At 37.4% G+C, this 13,380-nt stretch overlaps 1 protein-coding gene across 2 annotated transcripts; it reads left to right on the forward strand.

The window, feature by feature from the left end:
* Positions 1-307: 307 nt before the first annotated feature.
* On the forward strand, positions 308-6,504 carry LOC140155851 (peptidyl-prolyl cis-trans isomerase B-like). 2 transcript variants are annotated; one of them, XM_072178843.1, is made up of 4 exons: positions 308-501; positions 3,021-3,228; positions 3,630-3,749; positions 4,644-6,504. In XM_072178843.1, exons 1-4 carry the CDS (start codon positions 421-423, stop codon positions 4,880-4,882), a joined length of 648 nt encoding a protein of 215 aa, XP_072034944.1. In that variant the 5' UTR covers positions 308-420; the 3' UTR covers positions 4,883-6,504. The 2 variants fall into 2 exon arrangements, with proteins under 2 accessions (XP_072034944.1, XP_072034945.1); XM_072178844.1 differs by having other exon boundaries at positions 308-486.
* The last annotated feature ends 6,876 nt before the right edge of the window (positions 6,505-13,380 follow it).

Raw genomic sequence — 13,380 nt, forward strand, 5'->3', positions numbered from 1 at the left:
GGGATTTTGTAGCCTTTAACTAAAGTACCTCTAACAGTGGCTCCATTCTCCTCGAAGTTCATATACACATGATATTGGAGGATTCAATTTCACCTCCCCTCCCCGCCCCTCCCCTCCCCTCCCCTCAGACAGTTATGCCGTCCCTAGATTACTAAGGTCTGGTCATGCCATAGAAATCAATTCATCAATTGAACATGTTAATGTTCAATTTAATAGTGATTTTTTTTTATAATTGATGCAGGCTGTGCATAATTTATGAAAATTTGAATCATTACGTATAGCTATAATTCCACCTGTTTCAAGTCCACGTTTCTCATTACTTTGCACGCAACCATTTACCACGCACGGAGTTTTGGGTCTGCTCTCTGGTAGAAGCTGATAGTGTATTGGGAATCAACAAGCCTGCTGTCTTTCAACACAATGACGTTCGCAGTTTTAGTGTTACTTTTGGTTGGAATGGTATCTAGTGTAGATTCCGTCAGGCTGGTAAGTCCGCGTCATGTAAGTAAGGCACCTTAGTTAAGGGATCTGGAATGAGCGTTTTGAGCGTTTCGACAGTATTTTTTGTGGGACATGAGAGCACATCAGACATACCGAATTGCATTCTGAATTCGAAAAATGTCTATCTGATATCAAATAATTTTCATATTCTTCGTATTCAGAATGCAATTCGATATGTCTGATGTGCGCTAATGTCCCACAATAAATACTGTACAAACGCTCATACCCCATCCCTTAAGGCTTACCTTGCGATAAATAAATTAAACATTATTTTGTATGTTCATGTTCATGGGTTAATAATATATTACGCACTTCTACAGAGGGTCTTCCGTTAGGTTAAACAAAAAACATAACGAAAAACGCATTTTGTTTTGGGGAGCAATTTTATAAAGTATTTTGTTTTTTTATTTGCGAAATCAAGAAAAAAATTATAAGATTAAGCAAAAAATTAATGACATTTTTCTAAAAATTGTTTATAAGCAATATTGAAACAATAAATCTGATAAAAACTAATTTATAATTTTCCTAAAACTGATAATTTTCATATCTAACCTAATCTGTACTGTTTCTTGATTGTTGTTGTATATTTTTGAAGAAACATCTTCTTATGAGTAAAAAAAAAAGTTATTCAACAATAAATTATGATTGTTTTGTTTAATTTCGTAATTCTTTGTCAATGACAGGAGTGAAGTTCGGGTACCATGAATATATAGTGAGGCTTAAAATCTTGGATTGTAATTATTCATTCAAGCAAATAAATATTTATCCCTTTTGAATGACATGCCGAGGGCGTTTAAACTGCTAATCATAATGGTAATCGGATATCCCATTGAATTATGTGTGGACAACGTGATTATCGACCATGTGGCGTAAAACTACCACCACTTTGTCAATTTCGCTTATTTTTCTCCCTTTTCTGTCCTTTTATCAGCACAGAATACATATTAAAATATGTAACAATGTTGGGAATTGCTACTCTAAACTCCGAGATATTAAGCTTTCAAATTGGGTAAAGTTCTTTTTAGACCCCACTGTAATTGTTGTTTTCATTCATATGGTCAGGATTATTACACTTTTGCTGTGTAAAACCTAAGACTATTCGATGATTTGAAAATGTTATTTGGAATACGTAATTCCGTAATACACATCACATGTTTCCTGCATATAATCTTCTATTTACACGAATTGAACCCAAAAACGCATTGTAAGGTATATGTCGACATACATGTACCGGTATATAAAGAGTATTTAATTGTAATGTATGTCCATATTGTCACATTTTATAATTTTAATATGAACTGGATTTTCTAAATTGCTTAAAAACGATATACACGGATATAACATAGACCTCAAAGTAATAATATAAAATAAATAATATATACGATATGTCAAAATTAAAACCAGCAGCCAATAGTACCCTTTAGCTCTGACCTCATGTGTTGAAATCGGTTTAGAATTAAAGAAACAGTGATTGAAAACACGAGGAAAGAACGAAATCAAGACTTGCATTTTAATGTTCGAATCAATGGAAAGCATGGCGAACGTTCTCCAATGGAGCAAACTGCAACTTTTGAATTTGCATCTTTCCGGGATTTGTAATCTTCTTGTCTTCACTTCTTGACCGATTTCAACGAATAAGGTCTTAATCCTGAGCTAAAAGATGCAGCTATCGACTGCTGGTTCTAATTATGACACATTAGTCTTTGTGTAGTATATACAGGGGTAAAAATGACTGGTATCTCAATTCTTTTGCGATCTGATATAATGCAACTCTAATGACCATTGAAGTATTCTAGTCAGTAAAGCTAGAACACTTTGTAATAACAATTATCATATTCTTCGTTTTTTTCATATCTTTCTATTTATTTATTATCTATTCTCACGCTGATGTTCAAAGCGAATATTAAATATTTTGCATACGTTTATAGAAAAAACTTATACATGATACATGACGTGGCTATTTGGAACCTAAATGTGTCTTGTACACGTGGCCTTTGTAATATGCAAAACATTTACTAAAATTTAAAAAGTGTGTAATTTTTAGACATTACTCGCACATGGCGATATTCCTAATTGTACTCCATAATGACCATAAATGAGTTTACAAATGGCACTAAAATGACATCTTAATGACCCAGCTATAGTATATTTCAAATCAATCTGGACACGTTGCAATAATAGACACGTTGCAGATTTGAAAACCATCAATTTATTGATACAAAACAGGCTTATGGTTTAAGCTTAAAAAACTAAACAAAATAAAACATAATCTAACGAGCCCTACAAAGAATATGATTAATAACACCAAAATACAGCATAAGGCCGTATAAAATTAATGTTTTGGTTCTCGTCCAGAGGATTTTCATGACTTGATGAGGAGGGAGTTTTGTTTGTTTTTGTTTTTTTCCCAATTAAAATTAGCATCGTTAGTAATAGTAACATTTTAACATTTTAATGTTACTAAAAGTCACAAAACATTTCTTGATAATACTCCAGCCCTCTTGTTCATTTCCTTGTAGGGACTTCGAGGATCAGCTTTAGTTACCCACGAAGCTTTCTTCGACATATCTATAGGCAGAAAGTCAATTGGAAAAATTACAATTGGATTGTTCGGTGAATTGGCTCCCAAGACTGTAGAAAACTTCTTACATTTCTCTACTCAAAAGGCAGGGAAAGGATACAAAGGGAGCGTTATCCATCGAGTTATTGCAGGACAGAATTTACTAGGTAAGCGTCATAATATTGTTATTTGTAAGCTTTATGGACCAACTTACTTGTTATGTTGTTTAAACATAGCTTAAAACCTGAAACTCATGAATATTTTATGTTCAAAGGTCAGCCATGAGCATTTTGGGCTTTGGGGTTGGCATGCCCGGTAATCGTATTTCTTGAAGCACAGAAGCTCTAGTTAAAATCTGGTTTAGTAAAAAAGGCGATTTTTGGTACGCCGTGTGGATATTTACCCCTCCCATGCTCATAATTATTGCACAGCCCCTTAAATATTATATAATTATTTTTAGATAAATTCCAAATCATGTAAATTTAAGCGCTTTGAGGTCTTCGTACTGAAAGCGCTATAAAAGCGGTTTAAAAAAAATTATTATTATTAAATTTGATTTGACATTCAGCTGGTGACTTTATCCACGGGAACGGGACGGGTGAAGCCAGCAAATTTGGCCTTGACTTTGAGGATGAATCGTTTGTATTGAAGCACAGCGGAGCAGGATGGTTAGGCATGGCAAATCGAGGTAAGTTATCCAGAAATTCGCTTTGTATTTTGATTTATTTTGTTTATAAACTGATTAAAATAAATAATTATTGATAGCCGAGTTCTGGTTGAAAATGAGACAAACATCCCTGATGGAGGTCAATTTGAACCCGCTGTCCAAAGACAGGGGTCTTTCCAGGGGAGCATATTTTGTGGCCCATCACAAAAAACATCAAGACCGCAGGGCCAGCAGGCCCGACGCCGGAGACTCCCATAGTTGAGTTCTTTACTAATGGAGTACCAATATAGGAGGGCCCGCAGGGCAAGAAAGCAAGAGTAACCTTGACCAACAGTCACCTTAATGTAATTTGACACCACAGAATATTCATTCTACTTTAAATATTAATGTTTTTAATTTCTAACCCTGAACTTCCCTCATTCTCCAAACCCCTCTCCTCTATCGAGGAATAATTTATAGTTTTACGCCAGTTGGATATCCATATCTCACGGTTTGTGGTTCTTTGTAACCCTGCGGGGCAATATAGTTGGCTATCCAAATTTCGGGGTTTGTGGTTCTTTATAGCCCTGTGGGGCAACCTTGTTGGATATCCATATTTTGCGGCGGCTGTTGGCGGTTTTTACTTAATTATTTTCCAAAATTTAAATTCTTTGGTGTTAAATATTACCTTATTCAGGTGTTTACCTTATCTAAATACTATTTTTACCACTTCCCCTTCGAGCCGATTTTAAAGCTATTATTGTTATTGTTATTATTATTAGTGTTATTAATATTATTATTAATATTATTATTATCATTATTATTATTATTATTAGTGTTGTTATTATTATTATTATTATTGTTGTTGTTGTTGTTGTTGTTGTTGTTGTTGTTGTTATTATTATTATTATTGTTATTATTGTTATTGTTAACCAGGTCGTGACACAAATACCTGCATTTTCTACATTACTTTTATGGAGATCCCACATTTGGACGGTAAACATGTTGTCTTTGGTAAGGTAGTGGATGGAATGGACGTAGTTCGGGAAATCGAAAACGTTGAAACTGACGATAATGATCGCCCGAATCAGGAAGTTAAAATAACCAACTGTGGGGAAATTCGTGTCAACGAACCATTCCGTATAAGCACAAAAACGGGATCGGACGAGCTTTGATTACGTGAAAGTTAAATATGCGGTGATTTTGGAAATCTTTTCTTTAAATAATATGCACCGTTTTGTCTTTAAATACTTATTGATAATGTATTTATAATTTTCATAATTTATAATTAGTTTATAAAACGCCTAAGCTTTAGTAGACCATGCATTGCCATTCATTGACCATGTATTGCCAGTAGAACATGCATTGCCATTTAAGGATGTATTCAAATGTATTGTGACGTACCAGCGTTTTAGTTTTATTTTCATATCACTGCACTCAGTTAAGTATCCTTAGTGCATACATCATACAGAGTTCATTTCATCGTACTTTGCCTATGTACATTAGCCTTTTTAGAGGTATGGCGGACAAAATAGGATAGCGTTGCACGAAATGGATAAAGGCTTTTTAATTTGGCGGGTTTTACCCATATTAAATACTGCCCTCCTATTGTGTACGCCATGCTTCGAAAAGGCCAATTGTAACTCAGTCACAATACAATACACACGATTAGAATGAAACTTGGTCGTAGCTAGAAGGCGTTATGATATGGCACTCCGAGCGATGTAACTTTGTTCGTTTTGTTGTTCTCCTCAATTTATATCAGAAGGAAACAAAGGATTTAGTCAGATTTAGTACTTGGAGTTAATTCTTTTTGTAACTTTTGCCATTGATGGTCGTAGAATAGAATAGAATAATTTTTAAGAAGGCGTATAAGCTTGTGCAGAGTTCAGATGTAAAAACCGATAAAACCAATTGTAAATTTGTCTCGTGGAAAATAAATATATTGTACTCACAACCTCTCTGGACAAAACAGTCTTTTATGTCAATTCGACAATCCGTTGACCTGGACATGACCTTTACTTTAAATACTTTTGCCATAATTCGCGCGCATACTGCCGGGCAATGGCGTAACATGTCAAGTGGTCTGTATATAGTTGACCTCAGATGACCTTGAATTTTTTTGGCGCTGAATGGTGATTACATCCATCCAGTTTCATGGTTATCCGACAATCAATACTCAGATGACCTCAAATTGAAGCTAAAAAGCAGATTTATCTGAATAAATTTGAAAATTACTTTGATCGGCTTTTGCATCTGAACATTTTCACGTGTACCTTAATGAGAAGATCAACTATAGATGCTATATAATTAAGAAGATATTGATAGGGGAAAATAAAGCGTGTTGTCAAGTAAGGCTACTTCATGCAAACAAACATTGCCAATTGGCAAACAGCAGATGATGATAGCGATTATATTCAATTTTATCCAGGGACCTTCTCGTCAAAAAATAGGCCGAAAGACATTCACCCAGATAAGAGTTGTTCGTTATTGGGAACTGTGCAATAATTATGAGCCGTGGGGATGTAAAATGGGGTGGGGGGGGGGGTGTAAATAATGGCTTATAGAAACAGTATGGAAACGTTCAAATTATGGATGAAAATGTCATGCTTGCTACGCTCGCATTATATCTAGATCTTTGACGTGTGAAGGGATGCAAGGATTTTTTGGCAGGCCGAGAGAGGGGTTTGCCTGGTGGTTAGCAATTTTGGGCACCCAGTTTGCAAATGTTATACCCGGGCTCATAATTACTGCAAAGTCCTTTAGAAATAAGAAAATAAAATGACTATAGACATGATAGAGCAGGGTTGGCGATTTTTTTTTAATTTAAAGGTCCGTGACCTGATCGATAGCCTCATCCCCCATTTTTATTCATCAAAACTGAGATTTTGGAATCAGAAGAAAGCTCATATTTTTCTCATTGGCTCAGTGAAATATAACGCCCAAGATAAGTTTCTTTTAAATGGTGTGAAATGTGAATAAAAACGTAGCAATTTGGTTACCACACCGGAAGTGTATGTACTATCCTATAGGGCACTGTTATACGCGTTTCTGCTTCTCATTTCAAAACCGCTGCAGCAATGCAGCTCAAAATTTGGAAACGTGTTGTTGTGATGGTAGGCTTCAATCTCAGATAGAAACATGAAAATTCGGACCATGCTTCTTTTTTTAAATTCCAAGAACTGGTATACCCGATGATAAAGTCAAAATAGAGTAAGAGACCACTTGGAATTCTACACATATGCACAATCCTATCATTTTTTTTTACAAAAAAAAAATCAATGTTTTTACAGAAAAAAGTGGTAAAATCAAGGGAAGAAATCTGTTCCATTCTGCACCTTGAAGATACATTTTTAGCAATAGATAAAATGACATCATAGAGCTATTTTAATTGTATCCAAATGGTGTTGAAGCATTAGAAATGAAGCTGAACAGTCAATTTGAAAAACCAATAAAGAAAACGAACCTGAAATGGCAAGTAAGGAAAGTGTTCGGGTGTCATTATTTAATAACTATAAATGTGGAAATGAATTTTACAAATTAATGATGGACCTAAATATCGTATACCAGGCGAGTCAATTACGTTTGAGCTAGACAAAATTGGAACATCATTGGGTTTTGATGTATTACGGTCACTAAAATAACCAAGGCCAAAATCACCGGCTACCGAGTTCACTCAACACCAAACACGCAAACACACTGTTGACTATATCAGACAACTGATGATTATTTAGTGCAGTATTAGTTGGGTCCAGAATGGAAGTCCCGTTCTCGGGTCTTCTACAAGAAGTTTTGAAGGTGTTTTTTTTATAGATTTGAGGACGCTGAATACAATGAGAGGGGTCTGACCCATCGAAAAGTGTGGGGAACTCTCGCTAGAGGGCGTTTTTCAAAATGGCCGCCAAAATCCCTTAAAATCGCCATAACTTGGTCAGAGAAACACCAAGCAGCACAATTCTGATGTATATACCCATGTTTTCAGGGTCAATGAATCCAATAGAGTCATTTACAACAGCCTAGGACCTATCATTCCAAGATGGCTGCCAAAATTTCAAAATGGCCGCCAGTGAAAATTAATTTGGCTATATCTTGGGTGCAGAAAGTCCTAGAAGTATGATTCGGGTGTCTATACCCATGTTTACAGAGTCTAGAAATCCACTGGAATAATCTAGAACAGCACGGGACCTTAAAATCCCAAGATGGCCGCCAAAATTTAAAAATAACCAGCATTAAAATGCAGAATTTTGCCTATATCTTCAATCTTTTCTGTGGTTTAGACGGCCTTATCCAGGGTTTACGATCCTTACCTGGGGCTAAGATGCCTTAACCTTAGCATAACACAGTCTAAACCCCAGATAAGGTATCTTAACCCCAGATAAGGCGCCATAAATCCAGATTAAGGGACGAAGACCCCAGATAAAGCAGGTCAAACCCCAAATAAGGCCCCTTTTAACCCTGAATAAGGAACCACATCTAAACCCCACGAAAGGTGCCTTTACTCTAGATAAGGCGTTTTAACCCCAGATAAGAGACGTAAACCCCCAGATAAGGCAATCTAAACTCCAGATAAGGCGCCTTAACCCCAGATAAGGAACGTAAACACCAGATAAGGCATCTACATCCCAGATAAGGTCCCTTAACTTCAGATGAGGTATGTAAACCTAGGATAACACCGTCTAAACCCCAGATATGGCATTTAAACCCCATATAAGGTGCCTTAACTCCAAATAAGGGATGTAAACCCTAGATAAGGCAGTCTAAATCCCATATCCATTCTTTAGGCATAGATCTTTAGGCCAGATAAGGCGTGTTAATCCCGATAAGGGACTTAAATCCCAGACTAGGCAGTCTAAACTCCAGATAAGGCACCTTAACCCCAGATATTAAAGGGATGTAAATATAGGTTAATGCAGTCTAAACCCCACATAAGCTGCCTTAACCCCTGATAAGGGACGTTAACTGGGGATAACACAGTCTCAATCCCAGATAAGGCATCTAAACCCCAGATAAGGCGCCATAACCCCAGATAAGGGATGTAAACTCCAGATGAGGTAGTTTAAATCCCAAATAAGGCACCTGCACCTTAAACCCTAGATAAGGAACACAAACCCCAGATAAGGCAGTCTAAATCCCAGATAAGGCATCTAAACCAAGATAAGGGGCCCTAACCCCAGATAAGGGACGCGTATCTAGGATAATGCAGTCTAAACCCCAGATAAGGCGCCCTAACCCCAGATAAGGGATGTGAATCTAGGATAATGCAGTCTAAACCCCAGATAAGGTGCCTTAAACCCAGATAAGGGACGTGAATCTAGGATAATGCAGTCTAAACCCCAGATAAGGTGCCTTAAGCCCAGATAAGGGACATCAATATATGATAACACAATCTAAACCCCAGATAAGGCACCTTTACCGCAGATAAGGAATGTAAACCCCAGATTAAGCAGTCTAACATCAGATAAGGTGCCTTAACCTCAGATAAGGGACATAAACCAAGAATAATACAGTCTAAATCCCCAGACAAGGCATCTGAACCACACACAAGGTGCTTTAACCCCAGCAAGGGGACGTAAGCCCAGATAAGGTAGTCTAACAACCAGATAAGGCGCCTTCCCTCAGATAAGGAGCGTAAACCCCAGATAAGGCATCTAAACCCTGGGTAAGGTGCCTTATCCCTAGATAAGGGACATAATATATGGTTTACATCTCTTATCTGGGGTTAAGGGGCCTTATCTGGCGTTTAGATGTTTATCTGGGGTTTAGGTGCCTTATCTATTGTTTAGACTGCCTTATCTGGGGTTTACATCTCTTATCTGTGGTTAAGGCACCTTATAGGTTTAGATGCCTTATCTGGGCTTTAGATGCCGTATCTGGGGTTTGCGTTCCTTATCTAGGGTTTAAGGTGCCTTATTTTAGGTTTAAACTGCCTTATCTAAAACTTACGTCCCTTATCTGGGGTTACGGCGCCTTATCAGGGATTTAGATGTCTTATCTGGGGTTTAGACTGTGTTATCCCCAGTTAACATCTCTTATCAGGGGTTAGGGCAACTTACCCAGCAAACACAAACCGTTTTCGACATCATTCGCCAAATGTTAGATAAGGTTGCCAGAAAATGTTTTTAAATGTCGGGTTGTATAGAAGGTATAAAGGGTATAAAACGTTTTCACAACATTTAAAAACATTTTTGATAACTCTCCTGCAATTATTCTAACAAATTGTTTGTTGAAAACATTTTAAAAATAGTTTTGTAGTGTGTTTTCATATTACATCACATTTTTTAAAAGGTCATGGAAATATTTAAAAATATTTCCATGACCTTTATATAACCCGACATTTTAATGTTATTAAAATGATTTTACCAAAACCAAAACCCCAAATATAACCTGTTTAAAACGTTTTGTGTTTGCTGGGTATTTTGGGTTTAGACTGCATTATCCTACATTTACATCCCTTATCTGGGGTTAAAATGTCATATCTGGAGTTTAGACTGCCTTATCAGGTGTTTACGTCCCTTATTTGGTATTAAGGCGCCTTATCTGGGTTTAGATGCCTAAAAATGGACCTCTGGGAATAAGACTGCCTTATCCAGGGTTAACATCCCTTATATGGGGTTAAGGTGCCTTATATGGGTTTTTTTTTAAATGCCTTATCTGGGGTTTAGACTGTAATCCTAGGTTTACGTCCCTCATCTGAAGTTAAGGCACCTTATCTGGGGTTTAGACTGCCTTATCTGAGGTTTACGTCTCTTATCTGGGATGGGGTTTACGTCTCTTATCTTAAGGTTAAGGCGCCTTATCTGGGGTTTAGATGCCTTATCTGGGGTTTAGATAGCTTATCTGGGGTTTACAACCCTTATCTGGGGGTTTACCACCCTTATGTAGAGCATCTTACGTGGGGTTTAGATGCCTTATCTGGGGTTTATGTTCCTTATTTAGGGTTAAGGTGCCTTATTTGGGATTTGGACTGCTTTATCTGGGGTTTACGTCCCTTAATCTGGGGTTACGGCGTCTTATCTGGGGTTAAGATACCTTATCTGGGGTTTAGACTGCGTTATGCTAAGGTTAAGGCATCTTAGCCCCAGATAAGGATCGTAAACCCCAGATAAGGCCGTCTAAACCACAGAAAAGATTGAAGATATAGGCAAAATTCTGCATTTTAATGCTGGTTATTTTTAAATTTTGGCGGCCATCTTGGGATTTTAAGGTCCCGTGCTGTTCTAGATTATTCCAGTGGATTTCTAGACTCTGTAAACATGGGTATAGACACCAGAATCATACTTCTAGGACTTTCTGCACCCAAGATATAGCCAAATTAATTTTCACTGGCGGCCATTTTGAAATTTTGGCAGCCATCTTGAAATGATAGGTCCTAGGCTGTTGTAAATGACTCTATTGGATTCCTTGATCCTTGATTCCTTGGCCATTTTGAAAAACGCCCTCTAGCGAGAGTTCCCCACACTTTACGATGGGTCAGACCCCTCTCATTGTATTCAGCGTCCTCAAATCTATAAAAAAAACATCTTCAAAACTTCTTGTAGAAGACCCGAGAACGGGACTTCCATTCTGGACCCAACTATATGGCTTTCAATCAAATTACAGATCATACAATTCAGAATTAAACGTAGAGTTAAGAATTACTACACAGATTTCCTTTTGCTATATGGTTACTTATCTGAGCATGGAGATCTTGATTGGCTGACTTTCTGATGAGATTCCTTTGATGGTCTCAGTTCTTGATCCAAGATCTGGCAATGTCCAAGACCCTGTCTACCCAAGGGAAACCCCTGGTCTAGCACAGTCTCAGTCCAAGTCCTGGAGGCTATGTTTTCACAATCCTAGCTGCTATGCTAGTGTTTTCCAAATGGTATTCTATGATGACCGTAAGCTCCTCTCTCGGAGATCACTTGAGCAAGCTATCTGCTCATCGGACAGTCAGATAACAGTCAGATATGTTAGTCCAGCAAAATACCACAGTTCGTTGATTGAGATATTTCAGTCTGTCATTTCTTTAAGTTGACAGGACAACACACAAAAACCGTGAACCGAAGTTTGAAGACTTCACACAATTATGGCAACTTTACTTTTATACCACCACTGGCTAACATAAGTTTCACAGAGTTTAATTATTTATTAAACTCCAGACCTTTTATATTACAGCACATTACATCATTTCTAAATACAGCTCATTACATCATCACAATCCAATCAGAATCATTAATCTGTATAGGTGGTTACTGTAATAGCACCACCACTTAATCTTCCAAAATTTTCTTCTATATAATAACTAAATATGAATTTCTGTTTCACATTACTGATTAGCATTTCCATTGAGTTTCTAGAACATTCCACGTTCAAACAAATGGAGATAAACATCAGAACAAGTGAAAACTAATGTCTGATGATAACTGTTGATAAATATCATGGATTATTTTGCGAGCACATAACAGTTGTAATCATGGTAAGTTTCTCTAAAAGACATCCCCAACAGTATATCAAAAGGGGTAAAAAACACGTAATGGGTCAAGGTTGTAATGATTCAACGGACTTCGATTTTTTTTACCCTGTCACCCAGGTAATGAAATACCTTGGATATGGTAAATCATTCGTTGATTAAAACGTTTTTCCAAGCTTAACAATTTGAGACAAATTTTAAAATAATCATTTTCTATAATGGTATAACAAGGGTCATTATATTAATACTAGAGCCACATCCTGGTGATAGTCTATTGATAGACCGCAAATTAAGTCGGGGGAGGTGGACCCCAATTGACCTTTGCCATGACTCCTGCAAAATGTTCCAAACTGTTCCCTGGTGATGAGGTTTGTTGATCGGAACAACTTTAAATTTGACCTGACCTTTGACCTGGGATGACCTTTGCAGTTTCATACTCTCCGAGGGTCAGGGGTTATTTTCCGCAAGTTAAAGCTCAATCAGAGCAGCTTTTAATTTGATCTGACCTTTGACCTCGGATGACCTTTGAGGTTTCCCCAAGTGTCAGGGATCATTTTCCCTGAGTTAAAGGCTGATCGGAGCAATTTCAAATTTGACCTGACCTTTGACCTCGGATGACCTTTTGTAGTTTTGAAGGGATTATTTTCCCTGAGTTACAGCCCGATCGGAGCAACTTTAAATTTGAACCTGGTCTCCCGGAGTGTCTGGATCATTATCGCCGAGTTACAACCCGATTGGAGCAACTTTACAAATTGCATTATGGGTAAACAACCACTTCACGTTGCATTATGGGTAGGCTTACACAACCACTTCCATACTCTGCCAACAGACAGAAATGACAAATCTCTACCATTCGCAGACCATGAATTCTGGGTAGACAAATTTGTATCTTGAACTACTGATCTTGTAGTTCTCTAGTGATTGCTAGAGGTATGTGTTTACTTGAACTGGTATGTGAACTCACAGACCCTAGAAAAAGATCTTTTTTCTAGGGTCTGTGGTGAACTACTGATCTTGTAATGTAGTTCTCTTGTTGACTGCTGACTGCTAGAGGTAACTTGAACTTTTGTGACAGACAAAGTCTGCCTGCTTATTGTATAAGATAGTAGGTGTATGACTTACTCTGATGATGGCAATGATCTATATAATAATACTGGTAGTCTGTCTGTCTGTCTGTCTGTGACTCTGTCTGTCTGTCCGCCTATTTTCTCGGAGACTAGG

The sequence above is a fragment of the Amphiura filiformis genome, chromosome 6 (genome assembly GCF_039555335.1).
Source record: "Amphiura filiformis chromosome 6, Afil_fr2py, whole genome shotgun sequence".
Taxonomy (NCBI): Eukaryota; Metazoa; Echinodermata; class Ophiuroidea; order Amphilepidida; family Amphiuridae; genus Amphiura; species Amphiura filiformis.

Coding starts and splice junctions, on each gene's coding strand:
- LOC140155851 (XM_072178843.1), top strand. CDS start 421: ATGACGTTCGCAGTTTTAGTGTTACTTTTGGTTGGAATGGTATCTAGT. Junction 3,229..3,629: donor TGCAGGACAGAATTTACTAG/GTAAGCGTCATA, acceptor TTTGACATTCAG/CTGGTGACTTTATCCACGGG. Junction 3,750..4,643: donor GTTAGGCATGGCAAATCGAG/GTAAGTTATCCA, acceptor ATTGTTAACCAG/GTCGTGACACAAATACCTGC.